The 25333-nt window shown below is 40.0% G+C and overlaps 2 protein-coding genes across 2 annotated transcripts; one reads left to right on the top strand and one right to left on the bottom strand.

The window, feature by feature from the left end:
- Window positions 1–419: 419 nt before the first annotated feature.
- On the top strand, window positions 420–21412 carry LOC310952739 (coiled-coil domain-containing protein 148-like; the record flags this gene model as incomplete). Its single annotated transcript, XM_083921430.1, has 14 exons — window positions 420–501; window positions 859–980; window positions 3673–3776; window positions 4931–5022; window positions 5128–5279; window positions 7392–7487; window positions 7629–7810; window positions 8372–8510; window positions 11833–12039; window positions 17575–17715; window positions 18992–19110; window positions 20286–20403; window positions 20598–20732; window positions 21269–21412. The coding sequence occupies exons 1-14, from the start codon at window positions 447–449 to the stop codon at window positions 21410–21412; spliced, it is 1806 nt and encodes a 601-aa protein (XP_083777556.1). The 5' UTR covers window positions 420–446.
- Window positions 21413–22948: 1536 nt separating this feature from the next.
- Window positions 22949–24678, bottom strand: upp2 (uridine phosphorylase 2; the record flags this gene model as incomplete). The annotated part of the gene is made up of 7 exons (XM_083921955.1): window positions 22949–23091; window positions 23299–23445; window positions 23546–23755; window positions 23877–23991; window positions 24119–24277; window positions 24376–24490; window positions 24626–24678. The coding sequence occupies 7 exons, from the start codon at window positions 24676–24678 to the stop codon at window positions 22949–22951; spliced, it is 942 nt and encodes a 313-aa protein (XP_083778081.1).
- Between the last annotated feature and the right edge of the window lie 655 nt (window positions 24679–25333).

Below are 25333 nucleotides of genomic sequence, written 5' to 3'. Positions count from 1 at the left end.
CACTTTAGTGTGCAGGACACAAAAAACAAAATAAAAATTAAATTAAATTTATAAAAAAAAGTAAACATCTGTACATTATACTACAGTATACAGCATCTCTATGTAAAAAATAGAAGTAATTAATGTAAAATGAAAAGCATCTGACTATATCTGATCACACCAGTGCCATCTGTCTCCCCCCAAACACTAAAACTTGTGAGAGTTGACTGATTCTACCATTGCCATCCAGATCTGGATGGCAAAAGTTTGGTTTTTGATGGGCCTTATTGCTTTTGGCCTGTAGTCTCCTATTAATCATTTGAATGACCCTACTAAAACCAGGTACCTGTGCAGGTGAAATGCTGTTTATCAACTTTTATTTGCACAAGCTCTGTATTTTTCATATGAAGTGATTTATGTCTTTATTTTGCAGGCATTATAGTGCATACAAATAGAGCTCTACAGTGATGAGTGGAAGGGATCCTCATATGTTCCTTACAAACTACAGAGCAGAAGATGTGGGTGAGTTAGCAGGAACGGGTCCTGAAACATTGCTGACTTGTGACATTGATCTGTTGAACAGATTTGACCTGAAGTCTCCATGTTGAATTCTTCAGCTACTGTCAAGTCTTTGATGCTTTTGTCAGAGGCAGCATTGCTTGTGTTTATTCACCTGTGTCTCTGAGTCACAGCTGAACTACTAGAAAAAACTGTCTGACAGTTAGTTTGCTCTCTGCACCACCCCCACCCACCATTACCTCTGTTTCTTTCTTTGCTGAAGTCAGCATAAAGACTTTAGTTCAGACATTAAAAGTGATGAGATTTTCAATAATTGCAATCATCCTAATTCAACCGTATCATTTTCTTTCATCCATGCAGAAAAACTGACACTGCGGATGAAAAATGGTCTTGGCAGCTCAAAGTACAAACCGGCTGAATACAAAAGACTACAAGCTATTGTTGATGCCAAACGCCTGGAGTCCGATCTAATTGGAATAAAGGTACATTTTGGCTGTTATCATTATTGTGTTTAAAACAGCAAGGATATTAAAAAATCTATTCCTGTTACATTTAATAACATGATAATTCAACATCACACAAAGAAGAATGCACAACACAATAATAGATGTTTTTTCCAGAGAGCAAACAGTCCTTATTACCCACCACAGTTAGAGCATGAAGTGACAAAACCCTGATTTTAATATGAGGTGATAAAACAGCATGTCTCCAATAGCGCCGTGCCATTTATTTATGTTTGTCTACCTTTCTTTCCACTCTGTTTCACGCCATATACTGTAAAGGGATTTCATTGTATAACCTTTATAGTTTGTCCAACAACATTAAACACAGCAGCAATATCACTTCCGTATGACTGTAGTTGCCAGTTTCATGAATATTCATTTGGCTGCCCAAGGTTTCTATAAAACTGTTTGAAGTTCATAGTCATACGACTCTCATACGCAAAAGTTAATGCTAGGGGCAAAGGAGATAAGGCTGTTAGACCTGCGGTGTATTAATTGGTAAACTGTGGCAGAAGCCTTTTAGTATCATTATGGTTGCCTGTGGCTCCTTCCAACCTAGCACTCTGCATAACCCAGATAAGACCGGCTATGTTCACGTTCTGTCGCCCTGCTGAAAGGCAGGCTTTCTGAGCATCTCCCATTGGTGATGTGACAGGGTAAATAAATTACAATGAGTCACCTCAACTATAGGATCATTTTGTGCTCTCCAGGAAAGGACCAGCAGCACTAGCAGAAAAAAAATTGCCTCTTCATGAGATCCTTTTCATGAAGATGGGGCTTTTCTAAGGAATACATGTTGACATGTCACAATAGGAAAGCACGGGTGGAAATAATTAAATTAATTATGGTTGAATTCGATTTAGCAGCTGCAGTTTCACGGTCCTCGTTCTGTGACCGTAATCACTCATTATTTGCTATTTGGTGCACTATACTTACCCTCTGCCATTTTAACTGAGTTTGTGAATAGAAAGAAATATATGCATGAGATAATTCACACCATGGAACTAAATAATGCAGTGTCCATGACATGGCACACTATCTACTGCTACAATCCTACAAAGCAATGAATAGTAAAAGAATGAAGAATAGAACAGCATTAATGTTTTTAGTAACACCTATGCTATTTTATTTTAACAAGCCAAAATGTCTGCTGTCTGCATTTACACAATATCTCCATAGTCAAGTAAATACATGATATCTTACTGTATTATGGTCTAATGACTAGGACAGGAGTGCCATAATGTGTTGCTATAGAAATGTGTTTTGAGTTTAACTCTGCCTTTTCAATTTGGAATTTGGAAGTGTTATGTCAGGGTTCTTGAAAATACCACTAGTATTTCAATATCCAGGCTGTGAACCTGTGATTGAATGATCAGAGATATCAGAAAGGCATTCCAATCACACAGTAAAGCTGCAATTAAGAGATGACAAATGAAATGTTGTTATATGCATGCAAATGTGGAGTGGCAAAGATATGAATACAAGAAATAGAGGCATAGATTTTCTCAAAATCAGTTTGATACAAATTATAAAAAAACAAAAACAAATAGCCACTGATTGGGAGTCTGACTGGATAGTATGTGGTTTAACAGTAAATGATTGATAAGGGTGGATATTCATGGATTAGTTCCATTTGGCACGGTGAGGCTAGAAAATCAGCTGATGTAAGTTTAGCTCTGGGCATCGTTTTTGTAGTCCAGCTGAGCTTATTACAGAGTCAATGCAAATTAAGATCACCTGCTACATGGCCTGGAGGAGGCATGGGATGAACTCAATTTGGCCTTTTGCTTTCAGAGCAATACTAGTTTCAGATTGAGCACTGTAGATTCAAATAACTGTAAAATGGACGCTACCCTGAGGGTAAATATATATATATATATATATATATATATATATAGTCAACTTGTCAGGCAGGCAGTCACAACATAAATCAACACCCTGACTAATTTCCTGTTAATATGAAATAGATTGTACCCAATCTATTAGTTATTTGAGATATTCTTTTGTACAATTATCTAAGCCAGTGGCCTGTGTATAAACACACTGATAGAAGACAATGAATCATTGCACGGAGAGTGCTCTGAAGGAGGGCCTTGTTCTTTAATGATGAAAAAGGAAAACAAATGAGAGTAGATTTAGACTTCTACCTCCCCCCTCCTCTCCTAACAACATGCCTCATGCGTGTCATGCATGTTTCCGCTTGATTATTCTAATTTGCAGCTGTTTATTTTACTTTCATGCTTTAACAGTGATACTGTTTCGGTTGAATTACCTAAGTTTATGAGTCTTTCACAGACACAATGGTGCTAATAAAAGCTATAGCAAATGATAAGCTTGTATAACAATATGTGCAGAGAGGAAGGGAACTTACAGTATTCCTGACTATAGGATACAGAAATTACCTATTTCATGTTTCACTGTCCTTTTAACATCCTGATTTATTCACTTTCGAGTTCTTATGCATTCCCAGTGTTATAAAAGGGTCCAGATAATTGATACATTAAAGCACTTAAGATTCAGGTTTGTCCGGATGAAGTTAATTATTTGTAGGAGGAAATAAATGTCATGGCTAAAGTGCATTTAAAAGCAAGCACTGCAGCAATTTGTTTTTTTCAGTGCTTATTCCAGTTTCATTGTTTATTCCTGCCGTGCATTAAACGTTGTCTTATAGGTTCAGAAGACCCGTTGTGCAGCCAAGGCAACCAAGGAGAGCTCCATATTAAGGCAGCACAGACAGGTGTGGAGCAAAGAGTGCCCCAGGCTGCAAAAGGCTGAGTAAGAGCCCCTATTACTCCCTGTCATCATCTGCTGCAGTTTTCTGGATCTGCTATGACACCGCACAACCATTCCACTTAAGCTCCATTGAGCCCAGACAGGACTCTATATGAAAAAATAGGGTGTAAAGAGAGGGGACAAAAGTAAGCCCAAAGAGAAAATGCGTAGAGAAAAGAAGAGCAGAGGAAGATTTAGGCGGATTTTCCTGCAGTGATGATGTTGACATACAGTATTAAAGGGTGAGGAACAGAGAGAAGTGGAGAGTTTTAGCTTTGTAGGTGACACTACCCACTCTGTGTGCTGAGGCAGAAGCGTGGATGTGGGGCCCCAGCGGTGTCATGCCTTGTGAAGTGAGAAGGGCAGCGCTAGCTCTGGGGTGCAGCTTGTTTGGCTGCGTAATGACTGTGTCTGAGCCACCCAAGGTTAATGATGTACACAAGCGTGAGCTTCAGTAATGAGCCTAGTCATAAAGATGTGCCACTGCTTGCAACTCATATATCTAGTTACAATACCACAAGATTCAAAAGCCTTTGAAGTACTTTATTTGAGATATTCAATTTAATGCTATTTTATACTTCTACTTAACTCAATTAATTTCATGATGATGTATTATTATGGACTAAGCTAACAAGCACTAAAGCACAAAAGTTGGTAAAATTAGTCTCACCTTTACCAGCAGTTACAGTGATGCTTCCACATCACTGCATCAATAATTAATATAAATATTATTTTTAATGGGACTATTTGCATAATGAGTGTTTTTAATTGTGGTGATTTAAGTATATGTTGATGCTAATGCTTGTTTACTTTTATCTCATTAACATTTTGTATGCACACTTGTACAGTCCCTCTTCCACCACCGGTTGCATGTATTACAGGGAGAATGCTAGGTCAACTCTCATAATAGCCATTTTATTGTAACCGTTGCTATACTTCATGGTGATCAGTTGGCCAATCTGGTCAGAAAAAAATCTTGGTAGCCAATGTTAATTTAGCAATACACCTAGCTAATGTTATGTATAGATGTGCCAAGAATTATGATTTTTTTTTGGGGGGGGGTCTTTGCAGGTTATCTAATGTTGTATTAAGTTAATGTTAATTGTTAACTAATATGGTTGCATTTATCACAGCTTTCTCTTTCTCTCATGAAACAGGCAGAAGGCTGAGAATGACATCCACGATTTTCTGGAGCAGATCAGGCCAAATGGAAGAGCAGATACTGCCATCTTCTCACTTCAAGATTATGGTAAACAACACTAACTGTTTTCTAAATAGCATGAGTTGCTGTATCTACGTCAGTCTCTGCTCTTTATACACCAGATTGTGTCCTTGTATGTCTGTCGGGGTTTAGGGCTGCTCCTAAAGACGGAGCGGGAAACATTCAGGATAGCCACGGTGGAGCCTGTTCATCAGCTCAAAGATGATCTGTGCTTCAGACTGGATGAGGTACAACATCAGCAGCTCACTGCCCATCCATCAAACTGGGAACAAGTAATACAACAGGTATCTGCGTGATATGAAATAAAGAAGTGTCTGGCTGTCCACAGTGACTTTGATAAAAGAGCTTAATTTCTGGAAAACTAGCAGAAGGCCAAGCTTTATATATCTGTCTCTGAAAAATAAACTACTAAAGTATTTTGCTGCACATGATTCAAAAACTCTGTCCTGCACATCTAGAAGTTTTAAACTCTCCTGCTTGTTTACACAATGATCTCAGCTTGCACACAGAGTCGTTTACACTGTCTATGACGCTCTTGTTTGTTAAATGTCCACATTCCTTAAGTCACTAACAGCGTGCTCACACTGTCCTTTTGGCCGCGGCCAAAACCGGTTTTTCAGCTAAAGTCTAGTACCTTTAAGTAGTGTGAGCGCACCCGCTCCGCGCTCAACTGGGGCCAGCTGGGCCGCCACGGCCCGCTTGAAATAGGTGGGCTTTAGCGGAGCCTTTTGCACATGTACGAGCACGAGCGTGCGCACGTGCACGCGCACGAGCACGAGCCCTACGGCAGTAGCGTTATGTCCGCCTGTTCGGACATGTAAATAGAAGGACGGACCATGCGCGGACATTTAACAACAACAACAATGGTGGTGAAAGGTTCACGTTGTGTTTACTGCAGATTTTATTGGAAGAAAATATTCAAAAACAGTCGACAAGACGCACAAAAAGTCCGAGGTCTGTGGAAAGATTTGTAAACAAAGCCACACACACGCGATCAATGCGTGTGACGTGTTACGGCTTGAAGGCGTATGGACAGCAAGAAGCATTGGCCGAGGCCCTGGTAGTGTGAGTACAAACGGGGCTGGGGCGCGGGGGGAGAGGGAGGGGGGACAAGTACCCTAAAGTCCGGGTCTCGGTCCGGGAGGACAGTGTGATCACGCCCTGAGTCTGCCTTAGAGGCTTTTTGCAATGCTCTCGAGATGAATGGTGATATTAAGGAGTAAGCAGGGGTCTTTAAACAGACCATACTTGGAGTGAACCGTCTGCCAGCCATTTTGTCTCCTCTACTTGGCTCACTCATGCTTGTTTCTTTCCCATGACCCCCTCTACTCTTGCTGGCCCACAGCCCCTAGCCACCTGATTACATGGGCACAATAGGACAACCCCCCGCACCCAAGCACACACGCACACACACACACACACACACACACACACATAATCTTTTGCTGTCTTTGGACATATTTTGTCTATTACTTTTACCTTTTATATTACTGATGTGCTGTATATTCTTTTAATTTATAGAAGAGGACACAATCTTTGTCATGCACGAATCCCATCCAGGCTCATAGCACCTGCGTGTTCACAAAATGGTACAAAAAAAACTAAACAAAAATATTTCAATAATTTAAGATTTGTACTGCACTATACTGAAACGCTGTCAATAATCATCAGAATATGGACCACATCTATACATTTGATGTACATTTTTCATTTTTCAATTGCTATAATACAATTACTACTTGTATAAATAGACAAGCTACTTCCTTTTTAATTGTAATGTTCCCTTTCTGAAACAGAGAAATGGGCCTAATTATTTGATAAGAAACATCTCCATTTCTAACTAGCTGTTTTCCTCCCTCTGATATCTAGCATCTAGGGAAATACCCGAGTACTTACTATTACTGAATCATTCTGATCATTAAATGTTTCTGAATCGAGGCGTCTGCGAGAACAGGGGCGCCTCAGTTCAACCAGTACTGTTGACTTGAGCAGACATAGCATAATGAGAGAGGCAGAAAGTGTTACAGCCGGTAGCTGTGATCTCTCGAGTCTGCTCTGCGTATCCCTATGGTCCCAAATTTGTTTAAGCGGTGAGAAGTAGAAGAGAGTTTTTTTCAAAGAATTATTGATATAAGAGGAATTCCTGGATAGTAAGGGCAAGACATGAAACTCTGACATTTCATACTTACAAAATAAGGTCAAACTGTTCTATTGTCAAGTTTTGTGTGTGTGTGTGTGTGTGTGTGTGTGTGTGTGTGTGTGTGTGTGTGTGTGTGTGTGTGTGTGTGTGTGTGTGTGTGTGTGTGTGTGTGTGTGTGTGTGTGTGTGTGTGTGTGTGTGTGTGTGTGTGTGTGTGTGTGTGTGTGTGTGTGTGTGTGAGATCCTTGAATCGCCAGATAAACTTTGTGAAGGACCAGCAAGATGACATAACTGCAAGACTTAATGCAGAGTACCTGGTCTTGGAGGAGGAGCTCATTGGCCTTGGGTTAGAGGTAAGTTTCTCACTGCTGACTCTAGATTTCCTTCTTCTGTTTCATCAAATTCAAGAAGCGATCGTTACAGCGTGTCAGCAAAGCGAATGTCTAAAAAATGTCATTATATATTTCAAAAAACAGTTCTATTGTCCTCCACAGCAATATCTTACTGGGACTACGGATGATGTGGTGAACACAGATATCATTCCAGAGGAGGTTATAAATTCAGACTGCCCATACCCAGAGCTGAAGGACTCCCTGATCCAGGCCTTTCACTCCCTGTCAGAAGGCCACCAGAGCAGGCTGCACAGACTCCAAGATCAACTGCAAACAACCGACAGGTATGTCTGAGGACAACTAAAGTTCAGCTTTGCTTCTTTTCATAATTCCAGTGCCGACTGAACAAGAATTATAGTGATAGTAATTTTGCAGGTAATATGGGATATGTGTATGACGACCCTCCCTTCAATATCTCACTCAGTCTTGAAGCAAATTGGCTTTTTAATGATATACAGGTATAGGCAGCAGCTCAAGATAAAATATTAAAAACTCAGCAGGACAGCAGCAAATGGCCAGTGATGGCAATTATGCTTAACGTGGCTAACAAGCTTAAGATTGCTAACTAGCTGATATAGAGGCACAGTCACTTCACTCCCCAGAAGCGAGCTGTTGAACAAGACAAGTATTTCTCACCAGGAGGTCGATTATATTAATGTCTATTGATTTTTATTTCCATATGGTCGCTTCATAGCACTGTTAGCTTATGAGTAATTTGCAATTTATCAATATGTTCCCTTTTGGAAATTAATTGAAGTGAAACGAAGGGAGGGGAACATAGAGTCATCAAATGATTTCATTTGGCTTTGTGATCACGGGTTTTCTGGGCCTGGAATCTGTTTCAGGTTCTGCGGCTGGTGTGCAGATGACCACCAACTCTTCCAGTTCATTTTGTCTCAGTACACCCATGACATACCCAACCACAGAGAACTCTCCATGGACATGCTGCAAAGAGTCTTCCCTGAAAAAACTAGACAAGAGCTGGTCAGTACTTTGGCAAAATATGATTAGATGAGAATTGATTTAGTTTTAGTAAATCAACTGAGTTAATCAAATAGAAAAAATGCAATGCATGTACAGTAAATACACATGCATGCACACAATGGTCTGTTTTGGCCTAAAACATTTTACATTCAATGCAAAATCAAATCATTGTCTGGGTTATGTTTCAAGCAAAAGATTCAAACATTTGCTGGTTTGAGGCTCTCAAATGTCATTTTAATTGAAAATGAGAATAATATCTCATCTGGGGAGGTTTTATTGAGATCTGGGATCTTCTGACAACTTAGCAATTGGAGGTTATGCGTTTTATCCTGTGGGAATCTACTGCACTCTGCCCTTTTTTTTTTTTTAATTTTCTCCATAACTGTAATGCACACAAAACACAAACATACATCCAGACTTCGATGGCTGGCCACACACACACACACACACACACACACACACACACACACACACACACACACACACACACACACACACACACCCACTATATAATGTATACTGATGCACTTCGACTCACATCCATCTAAAAATGTAAATCCCTTCCCCGGTGTGAAGCATCCCTGCAGTGTGAGTCCCAGGCTCCCTGATCAATGTAGCTCAGTAGCCTAAACTGAGAAGAGAGACACACAGATAAGCCTGGACAATGAGCCGCTCAGCACGCCGCAGGATGTGCCATGTCACCCACTGTGGACGGCTCGCTCACGCCACCGCCTAGCATCGCCATGACAACCGCCAGCAGCGCTCTCCTCCCTCACCCCCAACAAGAGATCTGTCCTCATATCAGTTCCAGCTGGGTGCTGCATTTAGAGCTGTGATAGTTCAGCCTTTGGGGAGTGGGGGGATTGAAAGTAGGAATGATTAGTTTCTCAACAATCTTTCTCCACTCTTTCCACAGAAGCAGACCCAGAGTTGATGTGGTGCTGACTCCGCCTAATTCAGCTATTAGTCATAATTAAGCTGGCTTGTGTGCAGTGGATAATTAGTGTGAACTACAGATTCAGTTGCTGAAACCCCATTGATTAAGTGCATAAATACTATTCTGACAGCAGTGTTTGGGGGAAAAAATGTTGAGTTTATACAGGCTTTCTTGACATTTTCTGTATCTTCAGTAAACAAGTATGACACTAATTAGTATCCAGTAAGTTTTTAGGATGGTCCCCTGAAGCGAGCTCCGCACCTGTGCAGTTTTGGCTGCATTAGAAATAAAGTGAAACTAGCGTCCATCTTGAAATGGGATTACACCAGCGATAAATGGGCCAGGGGCTGAAAGTGATGGACCCCATACCCTACTTCCTACCCCACTACTTCCAGTAACCTTGCTTTGATCAAACACATCTTTGAACTCGACTTTTATTTTAATCTCAACTACATACCGGTAAAATATTGTTACTCCCTCTTACACAGTTGTGACGCTATTGCGATGTCAAAATTTGTCCACAGATAGACAGAAAACCAGACACCTAGCAAAAATATTCAAAGCTGTCCTGTGGTAGTTAGAATAGCCTTTATTGTCATTGCATTTGCATACAACGAAATTGGAGTGCTACTCCCCCTTGGTACATTTTAGAAAATTGAAAATGGCTACATTAGGAGTCTTCAGGACCACACTTCCGGCTATAGTTGTGTTCCATAATTTTCTGTTGTTTCTGGTGGCTCTTTTTTAAATTTTAATGCAAGATACAGCAGTTCTGTTTTATAGCTGGATAACAGATGTGAAATATTACCACAGCTAAACGGTTGTGTTTGTGCAGTGTAACACTTAAGTCATGGTGATAAATCACATCCCAAATGTCTTTTTTTTTAATACAGTCTATGGCAGTACCGCTGTTTCGAACATTCTCCCATTTTGGGGGTAAAATTGACAAAAATAGTTTGAGAGAGAACCTGTTTTTAGGAGTTTTACCTTATCATTGTCATTATCATTTTAGGATCTCTCTTTGACCTTGCAAATATTGGAAATATTCAGGGGAAAATAGGGCAGAAGCAGAGAGGTTATAAAGTAACATAAGTGACATTTACTTACTTTTCTCTTCTGTCTTAATTCTAAGACATTGAAAAACATGTTTGTGTGGTTTTCCTGACCTAAAACTGCAATCCAAATATAAAATAAGAATCTACTAATAATGTATGCAGAAGTATGTATACATGGTTTCTGTGTTCCTGTTGCTGACCTTAAATTGAACTAGTCTCTCATTTTCACTATTAGCTAGTGGCAGCCCAGCTAGCTTAGAGTGGACATCTCCCTCTGCTGGATGGGGCTCTTTATTGACTATTATATGACTCACTGATGTTCTTTAATAATAACAAGTGAGAGTCAATTTAATAGTAATGTTCTTATAATGTTCTATGGAAATAATGGGAAAAAATCTTACCTTTGCTGAATGTATCTGGGCAGCCAGTTGTATTTTCTCCTTTTGTATGGCTCAGTCCTGGAGGAGACAGCACTCTGCAGAAGGGAATATGGCTGCAGCAGCTAAACTAGATGTCATGCTACTGTAAGTGCACTGCAGACACAGTGCGGTAGACGGTTCCACATACATACTGTATCTAATGTGGTGGTTAAAGTGCGTGTATGTGTATGTGCGAACACACATACTGTGTCCACACACAGCAACACAAGGATAGTGAAGGAGAGGACAAGAGAAAGTGAAGAACGAAGGGCGGATCTTCCTCCAGTTCTAAAGTTGTGCACTAATAAACAGGATTTGCTTGACTGCCTCTGGCCTCTCTGTTCCGTTGGCAGGTCTGTCAGCTCAGTCAGCTCAGTCATTTTCAATAAAACCAGTCAGCCATCTAATGCCTTCCCACCGTCAGTTAGCTGCTATTAGTCCATAGATGAATATCATTCCCTCTGTTCCAATGAAGCAGCCAAGTGATACAGCCTCTGTGAGTTCTGACACAATGATGAATAGCTACAGGCAGCCCTCACACAGAAAGGAACTGTTTTCCTTCAGGACATTTCACAAACAGGAGAGGGGGACCATTTTATACACCAGCAGAGCTAGTTCTGACAGTTTTCCCTATAGTCCTGTTGCCATTATTATAGACAATTTATCATGTAGTCTTGTTTGTGGATTTCTGTTCGTGAGTCATCAATTTTGCACAACAAATGTATAATACAGCAGTGTTGCCCATTGGGCCGCAGTACTTCGTGTGCACCATATTCTTCGTATTCATCTGTAAATGTTTTATTTAATGCTTATAAGAATAATTCACTTGACCAATGAAGACATTGAATAACACCTTTGGTCAGCCCATCACGTGTGCAAACACTGCCTCACCATACATGTTGTTCTCCCAGATGAAGCATGAACGTGTGTGGGACTGGCAGCGATTCACCCAGGCACAGTTGAGAGTGGTGACCCAGCAGTGTCAGCGGGACCAGGAAGAGCTGCTGGCCCATGCCCTGGTCACCCTGCAGGAGGCGACACATGCCCACAAGGAGGAGCTGGAGCTCCACAGAGGCCGCCAGCACCAGCAGGACATCTGCTTGCATCTCAAAGAGAAGGTTAGTGTCTGGTATACTTTCACACTAGGAGCTGTCCTATTTTAGGAACATCTCCAACTATATGGGATGGCATTTTTTATTATGTCAGCAATTGTATTACATTTCTTTGCCTCCAACGTTTATGTAATCTCTGCAGGGAGTGGATGTATAATTTTAATAGTATACTTACCCAGTATGAGCTCTCTGTGGTTTGCTTCTTTGCCATTCTTATTTATTAGGCAATCTACTGGTGGGGTGGACAGAATTTGGGTGGTTTTCGGTGTATATTTAGTACTAGACTAACTAGATGTGGTAGTTGTGAGGGACCAGATGGGCAGTAGTGTCATGACTGCCTTCTTGTGTACAGAATATCTGCTGACGAGGCTGCATATTACGCCAGGCTGCCTGACAGCATTTCTCGCTTTAGCTGCCACTTGGGATGGACTGTGAATGCAAACAAGCTAATAAGGAGGGTCTTTCAAACATGCTGTTACTGTCTCTGAGGGGTACTAGTTCACATTCACACAACAAACAAGTTACTCATGTGAGCAAATCCATGTGTTGTTGATGCAGTGTTGTACAAATTGAATTTCCTTTGCCTGCCAGTTTTAAAAAAAATATTGCTGATGTCCCATGGCTGATTAGATAGCAAGAGTCTCTCTGATGTACTGTATAGTTTTGTCAAATACCAGGATATATCACTAAAGGGGTAGCACGCTGGTTAAAGTTTTTTGCACTGTTTGCAGGAACAAGGTCCTAGGCTTGCTTTTGTGGGACCTGTTGCATTTGCATGTGCTAACCCCCTTTTCATTAATTACTATTTACTAATTACTTTTTTTTCAGCTCCACATGTCCCCAGATTTAGTCTACTTTACGGGGATACCAGTCCATGTTTGGTCCTAAGTAATTTAACACATATTCCACTGTATGTGAAGAACAATAAGGGAAGGTCAAGGCGGGTATATTGTGAACTAACAAACCAACAAGCCTACTGCAGGGATATTCTCTGAGGTCCCCATGTTGGGACAATGGGAAAACAATGTGACAATTTGGAGGGCACTCCCCTTACCTGCACCACTTGTCTTGTGCTATAATTTGTTTTTCTCATCAGTGTCACACTTGTGTTCCCCATTTAGATTCCCCAGGGTTTTTTTTGTAGCGTTATCATTTAAAGGCGCTACACTCAAAATACTGAAAAAAGAGTTGTCTGGGATTGACTCCTCACAGCTCACACAGGCCTTTCCCATATAGGTGAAATACCGTCATTTTTTTCACCGTCACAAATGTTTTCACTCAGATTATAACACACAGAAGGAGAGAGACTTCATTCTCTGCTCCGGATGTCATTACTCCACTATATCGGCAAATATGTTATGCAAAATATGTTTGCTGCTATATTAATGCTCTGAATGTCGAGTACACTTCATTTTCTAGGGAGGCTGCAAAATTGTGGCTTAAAAAGTGGCTCTTCATTTCACATGCTGAATCTAATTGGGCAATTTGTAATCACTTAAGATATGACAAACAGCATTCTGATTTTCTGCAGTGCGGTGACCCCAACATCTCTCTCTAAACGTAAAACAAAGATTGGATTGGAAGACAGTTTCAGTTGATAAGTTTTTTTATATGAAGGCTTTTTTGCCTCATCTTCAAGGAGAAATGTGACATCACTCAAATACATTCAATAAATAAATAACTAAACAGTTCCTATAGTTAGCTAAAAAATAATGGATGGACTATTCAAATTTAGCTTAAACTAATAGATTAACTGTCAAAATAGTTAGCTAATGCTAAAAGTAATGGATAAATAGTAGTTAGCTTAAATCAATGGACAAACTGTTTACAATTAGCTAAAACTAATGGATAAACAGTTCAAAAGTTTAAAGTAATGTTGTATTTTGGTTATAAAATAAAGTAACCATATTCAGTTTATAATCTATCCATAACCTTTTTATGTGGTGCCGGGCGGTGGTGGTTTATTTGAAAGAAAAAGTTTGGCGGCACTGGTCTAGATCAAGCTTTGTTACAATGACATAATGAACACCCTCTTGCAACAGCTTCTGCCAATATTAAATAGTTTAAGCAACAGCATATTTAAAAATAAATAAATAATAAAAACAGATTAAGAAGATGAACGACTGCTGTAATGGTACATGTTGGCTAAGGTAGTAAATTGCTTACTTGTTATATTTTCTAGCTTGTTAGTATGCAAATAACACCCTCCATCTTCTTTGTGCTTCCGTCTGTTAGGAGAGAGCATATTGGGTGATTTTTGGTCAGTGCTGCTGCGGTTCTAACCTCATGAAAGGCAGCGAGGCTGTGTGCTGCCAGCTCTCTTCTGACGGACATGTAGTGGGAGGGAATCCAGGGTAATTGATTTCAGAGTGAGCTTGTACTCTTCTTTTTTGGAAAGGGCAAGGCTATCACACAGACTACAGCTTCTTCCTGAGAAGCACCGATTGGCCATGCAAAGATCACTGGCTGGTTTCATGTGTCTGGACACAGATGACATTACTGATCAAAAAGCAGTTGTATCCAGATGTGCGTAGAAGGTGTGTATTGTGAAAATTCAAACGTAATGGACGATTGAGATAACTGTTTAACATTTCATACATTTTAATTTATCACTAAAAGACAGATTGTTCTTCTTGAATCCTCGTCTGTTTGTTCTGCAGTGTTCTGGCTGCTGTAATTAGCTGGCATTGTTCGTGGTGTTTCTGTTCATTCAAGCCTTTTATTCCGTCCTCGCTTTTATTTTGCCTCCCACTTACATCTCACTCCCAGGCATCTTTGAGGAGCGATTGTGTTTTCCACGTTAGTAAATAAATCCTGGAGGGATGACAGATTGTTACAACATGTTCAGGTGGTAAAGGGATGAGCAACCAAAACAGAACAAGTGACACAACACTCGAAAGAAGAAAGATTTCCATGAGATTGGAGGTTTTCTTTTATTGCAAATTCATTTTTTTTATTTCCAGCTCTTCATAGTATTTTACAATATGAGGAGAACAGTTCCAGATTAACGTATGTCTGGGTAATCTGTGTGCCCTTTACCGCAGGAATAAATGTAGTCTCTAGGCACTTTGTGTTAGCAGATCCCCTGTCACTGAGTGTTAGTGACTAACAAATACAACTCTTCCTCCTGTGGTGGTCAAATGGACTCAGAGTCTCAGTAGTTGAGACAGTGCGTGAGCAACACAGCGTTTCAGATCACAACTCTGAGGAGTTAATTGCTTGTATGTGTGTCATTTCTCCTCTGCAAAGTGATGTGTAGTGAAAATTCTTATTGTGCCATCTGTGGAAATGAATTTTTTTTTTATATTTCTTATTTATTTTCCCTTTTTAAAGATTCAGTAAATCCTATTACCATTAATCACTCAGTAAATTGGTGCCACGTATGGAGGAGAGGTGCTGTTCCTATAAATACACTCATTTCACTCATCTGTTATGACATTAAATGACTATGCAATGTAAAGTTACGAAGATGGCGGATGCGACACCTCCCGACAGAAGACATCAAGATAACTGTACAGTTATATTAACAAAGGCTTTGAGCAGACTGCAGTGTGCAGATAAAAAGGATTCATTCTTTTGTTATTCTGCAGTCGTTTTTGTGCTGCCATGAATGAATGGTGTCCCATTTCCCTTTGAATTCATAGAAAATGAGATTCCAATGACAAATTGCTGTAGACTGTACATAATGACCACTTTATCCTCTTTATGCCCCCTAAAATGCCTTTTCATCTCTGCCTAAACAAGAATGACATACAAAATGCAGCCACTGTGGCTCTTACAGTGTTCAGTGGATCTAAACTATACAGATACATTTCAGATTGTTCTGTGACTTTAGATGACCACTGCAATTGAACTTTAGACTTTTGTGTTTTGGAACGTTGGACAAAACAAAGATAGTGTTATCTGTCACGTGTAAGTCCGTATAAAATCTGCTTTACTGACCCACCCAACAGGTTGTTTATGCACTCCATCTGGGCCAGGCTGGAGTTTGATGGATGGTTTAATTATGTGCGCCTGTTTTTCTGTATTTTTAAAAAGCTTGTTTTATATCATTTTCAGAGGGAGAGCAAGATGGGTAATGATATGCAACAAAGGCCCCCAGCTGTACACAAATCAGGGCTGTTGCCATTACTGTACATTGTCAGCCTTTAGGTTTAAGCTGGGGAATTTTGGAAATATTCCAAATTGGAGACTTTCCGTGGAAATGATAGGAAATTACAGGATTTATGGGAATTCACTGGAAATTGGGGGAAATTAAAATGAACTGTATCATATCCAAACATCAATATAAACATTTTCTTGCCAAATAATACAATAATACAAAATAATACAATTAAAACATTACATTTCGACAGATTTTATTTGAAAGTAGAACTTTATCAAGTTTAATTATTTTATTGAACAGTCAATTTTTCATTGAACAACAAAAACATAAATGTTGAGTAAAATTATTACTCTACCACCCATTCAAAAATTAAATAAAATGTGTCATATTTTTTGTGTCAAGAAAATAGAGCCCCAAATATCTGCATGAGAGAGCATTTTGATTTGTGTAGAAGAGGAATGTAGCATACAGCTTCAACACTTTCAAAAGTGGATTAGAGGCTGGTTTGTTTGAAGTCCTCTCTCAAACACACAGCTGCTTCTTTCTCTCAGGCGGACATTAAGTATGATTGACTTGATGATAGCACTGGTGCTAATGTGCGTGAGACCATGTTAATTTGCGGTTCATTCCCTCTGGGATTCCTAAGCTCTCCGTTGATAGATCTGTGAATCTGTCTGCCCGGTCGGAATGCAACACCCTAATACCCGGCATGCCACAGAGTGGCTGCTTTATAACGAACCGGTCACTCACTCCCCAGGACATGTTTGATTGTGTGTGTGTGTGTGATAAGTTTAGGCCGTCTCCAGATTTCTAGCTGGTGAGTGAAAATGGCTTTCTCTGCAAACACATCAACACACAAGAGAAATATTCCCCGATGTCCTGTCCAGAAAATGTATACCCATATTTGGTGATAATCATATTTTTTATAATGAAAGTTCACACATGATCTTAGTTTCATAAGGCAATAATCCATAGTCATGCAGTTGCTTTTCTTTGTTCATTAAAAGCAGATATTGTATACATTGTTGCTTAATACATGTTTTAAAAAAATGTTACTGCTCAGAATCTTTACAGTTTAAAGTCTGATGGGCATCTATAGGTGACAAATGAAACTATGAAATTATGTTTGATATCTGTTCTGAGTTGCTGCATGAGGACAGCACTCCACTCAATAGTATAAGTTCTGGTTGATATAGAGATCAGACACAAAGGGTTTTCTTTATAATTCAATACTTTGACGGGTCCTTAGGTGATCAAACACAAAGTGTGAAAAGGAAGTTTTGACACTCTTCTTCAAGTTCATGCCACACGTTGGCACCGTGGCAGCGGAGCTCAGCAGGTTGTCTCCCTGTGAGCGATTCTTTCAAGACAGATATGAACGGACAATGACCTGCTTTTTGTTTCTCCCCATTGTGTATTTGCATGTCTGTTTGTAGCTGCAGCAGTGGCGGGCCCAGCAGGAGGAGGTGGCTAAGCTGGAGGCAGCTATAGCTGCGAGACAACAAAAGGAGGAGGAGGCGAGGCTAAAGAGGGAGCAGGAAAAAGAGGCCGCTGTCAGATCACAGCACAAAGAAGAAGTAAACATAATCACACCCATCACAATGAATGTATCAATTGTTTTCCTGCAGCACTTGCTTAATATCAACATTCATGCATGCAAGTGTACAATCACATTTTTTGTATTGCCATTTGTATGATTTCAAACACGCATGTGGTTACACACATTTGTAAAAACATGTATTATGATGAAGCAAGTTGACTTAAAGCATCATAAGCCATCTCCATAAATAGGTATATTACAGTAAATATTATTTCTAGACGACAGATGGTATTTTTTGTGTTCACAACATCCATTTGTGATGTGCATACAATATTACCATGTACATACTACATACATGTTTTTCTGAGGAAAAACCAATAGGTGATTAACTTTAAATTCATATGCTCCTTTATCATGCAGCTATCCTGAGCAGGACTGCTCTGCTGTATATTTCAATGGACAAATGGTATAGATGGGTTAAATGTAGATGGATGTTTATCGGCCCTGGGGACACAAATAGCAAGAGTCCTGGAGTCCACAGAAAAGAAAGTACTTCTCAAAAGAACCAAATTACATGTGGCACAACAGTTCTTGCTTGGTGTGTGTATGAGTGACTTATGGCTGAATGCAGACAGAAATAGCACTGCGAATTATCTATTTTATAGAACCAGTGAAATTGGTATCTAGCTGTCCCAAACCTTTAAACAGACAATAAATAACTTGTTTGTATTAGATAAATAAAAACATATAATATTTTGAGTAATTGAGAGCTCTGTACTGTCTAGAATACAATTATATTGCCAAGCTATACAGGTATCCTAAGTTTTTCGATATATGGCAGCCACTTGATAAAATTAGCTTCAAGATGCCTCCCATTTGTGTTTGTGGCTACACTGATACTTTTAATTGCAGGCACACATCGAGATGAAATTGAAAGCAAACATTGTTATAATTATCTGGTTATTTTGATCATTTCATTTAGCTATTGTGTGTGCGTGTGTGTGAAATTAACTCAGCTCTCTCCTCAGGGTTCTGCTCAGATAGCATTGGCAAACTGAGACATTCTCTGATTAATGAGAGTATTTAGGCTGCAATGGATTCTATATAATTTAACACAACAGTCTTCCAGACATTGAAATATCATCTCATTCTTTCTATTTATACTTATCTGATTCCTGCTCTGTCACAATCAATAGGACACGGCGATCCTAAGAGTTCCGTGGGAGACAAATAAGTGGCACTGTGGCTACTGTTCTTGCGGCCGTTGTTAACTTTTTTGCGTTATTCTGTTTAAATTGTTGTTTTTCCCCCAGGTCAGGCAGTTTTATTTAAGGCAGCAGAAGAGGAGGGAGATGCTGGAGCAGAGGGATCAGGAGAGACTCGCTAACCTGAGGAGTGTCATGGAAGAACAGACAAGGCGAGATAAAGAGAGGTAAGTGTTGCACCATGGGACGTTGGGTATTCTAAGATGCTAAAACAGTTGCTTAAAGAAAGTCCAGAACCCTAAGAATACATGCATATGGGCTAACAACCTATTACAATTACAGATATATACTTTGCTATATATTCATGTTTTATTAATGTAGCCAAAATGAAGTTCACTTTACTCTTGTGATGTAATGGCTATGCTACAGCTGTTAACACTGTACTCAATTGACTGGTATTAGGGAGCACTACTCAGAATGAATAAAAATAAAAATGACCCTGGTGATGTCACCAAGGTTATCTCTCATGTGAATATCAGTTGTGCAAACCAACTATAGTAAAAAACACAGAAGTGGACTGCTTAATTCAAGTAGCAGTTGGCGAGTATATAAACTATAGTAGGTATAATGCGAAGGTCAACCCCTTTGTGTGGCCTTTGGGATCTTGCAATTGGCCCCTGTTTCTACACTATAGCAACAACATGAACAAATGCCATGATGAAGCATGTGTACTCAGGTATGGAACATCATCAACATGAAGGGCAAGGTAAAAAAAAAACAACTAAAACCTAAATTTATCTCCTAAGTATGAAATAGTATCTAATCCATCATCTAGTACACAAATCTAAGGCCTTTTGACAGTCAAGGTACATCATAAACATGTTAGGTAGGTTAACCACCATTTTAGTTTTTATCCAGACCCCGGTCATGCCATCGGACGTGATTATGAATATTAAGCAGCCATGGTATAGATAACAGCCCAACGAGGTTTGAACACACAGTCTCCTCGCAATACGATTTCATCAAACTTTAAATCTACATATCTACACTGTTTAACCCAAGTGGGTGCCTATGCACAGCAACTTTCAATCCCCTTTGTATATTGTATACTCTTATTGTATCACTTCATTCAGTACGGCAATATTTCACCCTCAAACCAGCCTAATTAACCTAATTTTTCAAAGTTTTTTAAGTGTTAATACCAGATAGTGATGTTGACACTGGCCGTGGGAATGAACACAAGAAAACAGATAATGGGAGAGGAGCTGCTCTATGGCAGCTCCATTAAACCCTCCACAGCCCGGAGGCCTGCTGTGCCAGGAGCAATTGGTAATGTTGGTCATGGTAAAGGAGGAGAGGAGCTGTTCAGGTCTGATGTCCACGCCCTCTGTGCTTCCTCTAGGGTGCAGTTTCGGGCAGATCTGTTGCAGCGGCGAAGGGAGGAGAGAGACACACGGGAGCTTGAGCGGCAGAGAGAAGAAGAAGAGAAACAGAATCGCCTGGAAGCTCTTAGAAACCAGGTGGATCATTATCTGCTGTTAACCATTTCAACCACTCAGATCTTCTCTGTTAGTTGAAATGACCCACAGGGGAAGACTTGGACTCATCCTTATCTGAGTCAGTCTGAGGCATCACTGACACCTAATGGCAGCACGTAAAAAGACAATTGTGATATAATGTTATCAGTATATTAAATGTTTCCTATTTATCTCAGGTTGGGGTGGTGGCAGAGTCAGACCCAGAGAGGATGATGGCAGATACAGAGGCTTGGAGGAGTCGACACTTGAATGTGAAGGAGTTTGAGCTCCAAAGGCCTCTCTACAGTATTAACACGTACACAGACACACAGGTGAGGCATGATTACATCTATCCTCTGATAACCTTTAGCTTTTGATTGAATTATTGCAAAAGCTCTATGGCTGCATGGTCATTTGCACCAAGCTCCTTATCTGTATAGTATTGCTCCAGATATTCAAACGTTTACAGACTGTTTTGTCTTGGGTGAGACTAACCAGTGACCTATGGAGTAAAGAAAGATTATGTAAGATGGTTGGCTGGTGAATCAGTGTTGGTCCTTGTGTCAGAGAGTTATATACACAGCTCTAACCTCAAGGCCACCCAGTCAGTCACTATACTGTGGGAGTTGTGTGTGTTTGGGTTTTGTCATCATGGTTAGATTATGCCGATTGTGTAACACCGGCAATGACTAATGATTGTCAAACTGTGCTGATCTTCTCCCGTAATACCAAACCGAGAAGGATTAGTGATCACTCTTGTTTCAATAAATGCATACCATAGAAACAGTTACGGTTACATAGTGGGTGTGAAATATTGTGGGAAACAGCTAGAAATGTAATATTTACCGTGGATTTCTGTGTTTTCCAGATTGTGTCTGATCCAAGAGTGCGTGTTGAGCAGGCTCTGCGGGAGGCTGGTCTGCACCACAGCCGATATGCCAAAGAGGTCTTGTCTGTTATCACACCCCCTAAACCACCCAGACGCGATACCAAATCCATACTCAAATTCTGACCAGTGGCTTGTTTGGGTCATATTATTAAGCCCAACCCTTGTTCTGATATTGAGCAATATATTAAATGTAAGTAAGTAGGATTTTATTAATATAGCCCCTTTTTAAAACAAAGTTACAAAGTGCTACACAGGATACAGATGCAGAAAAACATGACATGAATTTACAGCTATAAATAGAGAGGACAAATATAAATACACAGAAAGATTACAGCCTTACATCACAGCGGGGTATGGTTGGATGGTCGGAGTGGCCTAGAGGTGGTGTATAGTTTGGAGTTGTATGAGGGGCAAGACCATGTAGGGCCTTGTCATAAGCAGTATGTTGAAGTCTAATCTGTACTTTTACAGGGAGTCAGTGGAGGGATGCAAGGGTTTGTGTGATTTAGGAAGTAGTTAGCAGCCTGGCTGCAGTGTTTTGCACGAGTTGCAGGCGACAGGGCTGCTTGACTGAGACAGGAGAAAAGAGCATAGCAATAGTCTAGATGTGAAAAGAGGAGGGTATGAATTATACATTCTAGGCCTCTGGTTGATGAGCATTGATTTGATGTTTCTGATGTTTGCGCAGTTGGAAAAAGCAGGTTTGCATAAGCTTGGTTATGTGAGGTTCAAAGTTCAGATTCTGGTTAAATATTACACTCGGGTTTCTTAATACTGGTGGCCAGAAGGCTGATGCAGGTTTTAATGTCGGAAAAGTTTTCACGACCAAAATGAAGGACCTTGATTTTGTAGCTACGGTTGACTTTGTGAGTAGTGGCCGTTGTACCCAACAGCTTGATCTGCCCAACTAGGAATACTATTTTATACACATGCTGCTTATTAAAATGTTTTTACATATGGTAATAATGGTATTGACCACCAAGTGACAGGGTACAATTAATATTACTGACTTTTATTGAAGTTTTGTACTCTACAGCACCATCAGAGAAATACAGTATCATACATTATCACTGAGTGATGATAAGCAATTACCGAAAACAAATGAAAATGCCCTCTTTGCACATTTATCAATATTTATTGACCCCTAATGTTACTTTCAGGAGGTTTGCATTTGGCAGAAGCAACTAAATGTAATATACGTCCCTGGTCATCTGATAACACATTCATCACTGAAATACATTGTATAAAGGTTCACTTCGTCTTCTTGTACCATGAGAGAAATTACTAAGGAGTAACAAATACTTCCCATCTAAAAAGCATATAAAATGAACAAAGCTTTAGAACTAGAGACTGGTAACAGATTGAGGTGAATAATTTCCTAACTTGTTGAGTGATAAGTATAAGTAAAATATTAAAAATCAACATACAGAACACATATTTAGATAAATACCTGAGTATTAAATATTACAAGATACAATACATACTTATACATATGCAACATACTTAATATTTTAGCTTCATCAACTAAATTATCAAAACAACTTTTTACATAGGTGTCTACATATTAACATGTAAAGTTCAGTATATATACATATCCACATATTAGCTATATACACTTCATTTTGGAGGCTGGGGTTAGGGATTGGAGATGTAGGAGTCTCAGACAATAAGTCCCAGACGTTTCTTGATAAAGTGGGACACCAGGACTTGAGGTCTCTGCTGGTACTCCACCAGAACATCATGAGAGGAGGTGATCTGGTCTCCATCAAAGCGGTTCAGCAACGCAACACAGATCACAGCCGCTGGAGAGACAAAGGAGAGTCATATGTTACATGCTAATGTCCTTGGTTCTCATGTCATTGGGTCAAATTATAAATCAGTAGAAGCAAGACACATATGTATATTCTGTACGACTTGTGTCTTTCTTGACCAATATGAAAGAAGGCTCATTAAAGGGTGTAGAGGAGCTGTGGAGGCAAGATTATATCTTATCTTCAAAGTGACTCTACCTTTGAGGCCACAGACACGGCACATAGCAGCAAATACGGTGGACTCCATTTCAATATTCCTCACTCCAGCCTCGTAAGCTTTCCTTAGATACTCCAGTTTTTCTTCATGAGAGAAGGAGCAGAGAGCTCCGTCAAGTCGGCCTTGACCTAAAGAGACACAGCACAGGATTTGTCACTACCTGACCAATGGTTTTGACCAAATGATATACATATGTGGACGAACCCGAACATGAGATACGGTTTATACCTTCATAGAAGTCATGGGTGCACATGGTGTTTCCAATCACCGTAGGAAAGTTTTGAAGCTCGGATGAGCACTGCAGAAGCTCATTGGCCACTCCCTCGTCCAGCTCTGTGCTCCTGGTGATGACTTTACCCAGAACCACCTGCTCAAACTGGGCGCGGAAAGAGTAGTCCACTGCTTTATCCGTGACCACCACTGTCCCTGGAGCCAGACCTAGAGACAACACCAGGCAGAAATTTAAATCTATTTTGTTTTAAGTGAGTAATTCAGGGAAAGCACCATTTAGATATATTTTTTTTTACATCACTTTCCAAAAAAAGTGAAATACTCTTACCAACTCCACCAGATGTTCCAAGGCGAAAAAGGACCACATCAAGGCACTGAGCGTGATGAAGCAGTTTGATGAGCTCATGCAGCATGATTGAGATGGAAGGGACGCCCATCCCGTGCTGTGATGAAAACAAAATCAGGACAGAAATGACATTAAAAAACGAAAACATTATTAAACCAGCGATGCAATAATTTGAAGCTCTTGCTAATAGAAGTGAATATATGTCATTGTTTTGTAATACTTACGCTTATAGAGAGCACTGGTCCCACTTTATACATGCAGTAGCGATCAGTTCCCTCACAGATGTCTTTGATTTCCTCTGGGTTTCCGGGCAGTTCCAGTTCCTGGTGGATGAACTGGGCGAAAGCCTTCATTCGATTTGCGCTGCCTCCAACACACACAAACTATTGGAAATAGAGAAAGAAAACTTGTCAAGTCTGTTTTCTAGCTTTTGATGTTTTAAACTCCAAAAATATCGTTTTTTAAATGTAATTTAACAAACCTTAATATCTCCAAACATTTCTGGAAGGTTGTGAGTCTTGGTGCCCAAGCTGAAATGATAGAGAATGTCCTCCTCCATGGTGTCCAAGTACGGATTGTTCACTTGGACTTGTTGTCTATGAGCAATATAGTACAACATATTAATAAAGGGACAATCCCAGATTACCAAACACATTAGATACATTGGATTTTGAAGAGCAACAAGAAAAGATAGTCAATTTCAATCGTAGTTTAGATTTCCAAATACTTACTTGATATGCTCATTGTGGTCATTTCCCAAACAGTTGAGTAAAATCGGTGCCATGACTGCTGGAGACGCTTTGAAATCAAGTTTAAAATATCTTCAAAAGTTCTTCTGTAAAACCTCCAAATAGTCGTCTCAGCCGTTTCTGAATAAGAGTTGCGGCTGACTGCAGATCTGATATAGCGGTGATTTCTGGCCCTGTCACTGATTGGTTCCAGAGAGAGGAGTAGCACCTGTCCTCGCTCTCACAAAAACATCCACCAGCCCCAAACAAACAGATCACATGAGAAATGATTGGCCCGGTTCCAGCATGCCTTCAAAAAGAAAACTTTCTGAAGCAGTTAAATAACCATCATGTTATTACATCTTTCCCGAAGAACACTGAGATAACCTCTGACACTGGCATGCAATACATTGGTATGTCAAAACACAGACACACAGAGCTCACTTAATGTGCAACCAACAAATGCTCTTCCTTCAGTCTCCCTGACACAATCTACTATCAGGGCCTCTCCGTAGACAAAGCTGGGAAGAGCCCATAGACACTCAACAGTTGAGCTAGATAGCCCAATATCGCGGGTTGACATAACTTCAGACTCCACCAAACACATAAAAAAAGATCTGTTCAAAGGCATTTATTAGTTTCTGACTCTGGGAAAGTGGGGAAAACTGTAGAAGTCCCCCAAACTTTTGTATCCCTGAACTATCTCTTTAA

The sequence above is a fragment of the Echiichthys vipera genome (assembly GCF_963691815.1).
Source record: "Echiichthys vipera genome assembly, chromosome: 10".
Lineage (NCBI taxonomy): Eukaryota > Metazoa > Chordata > Actinopteri > Perciformes > Trachinidae > Echiichthys > Echiichthys vipera.
The sequence above is the reverse complement of the archived record's forward strand: the minus strand, read 5'-3'. Positions and strand labels throughout refer to the sequence as shown.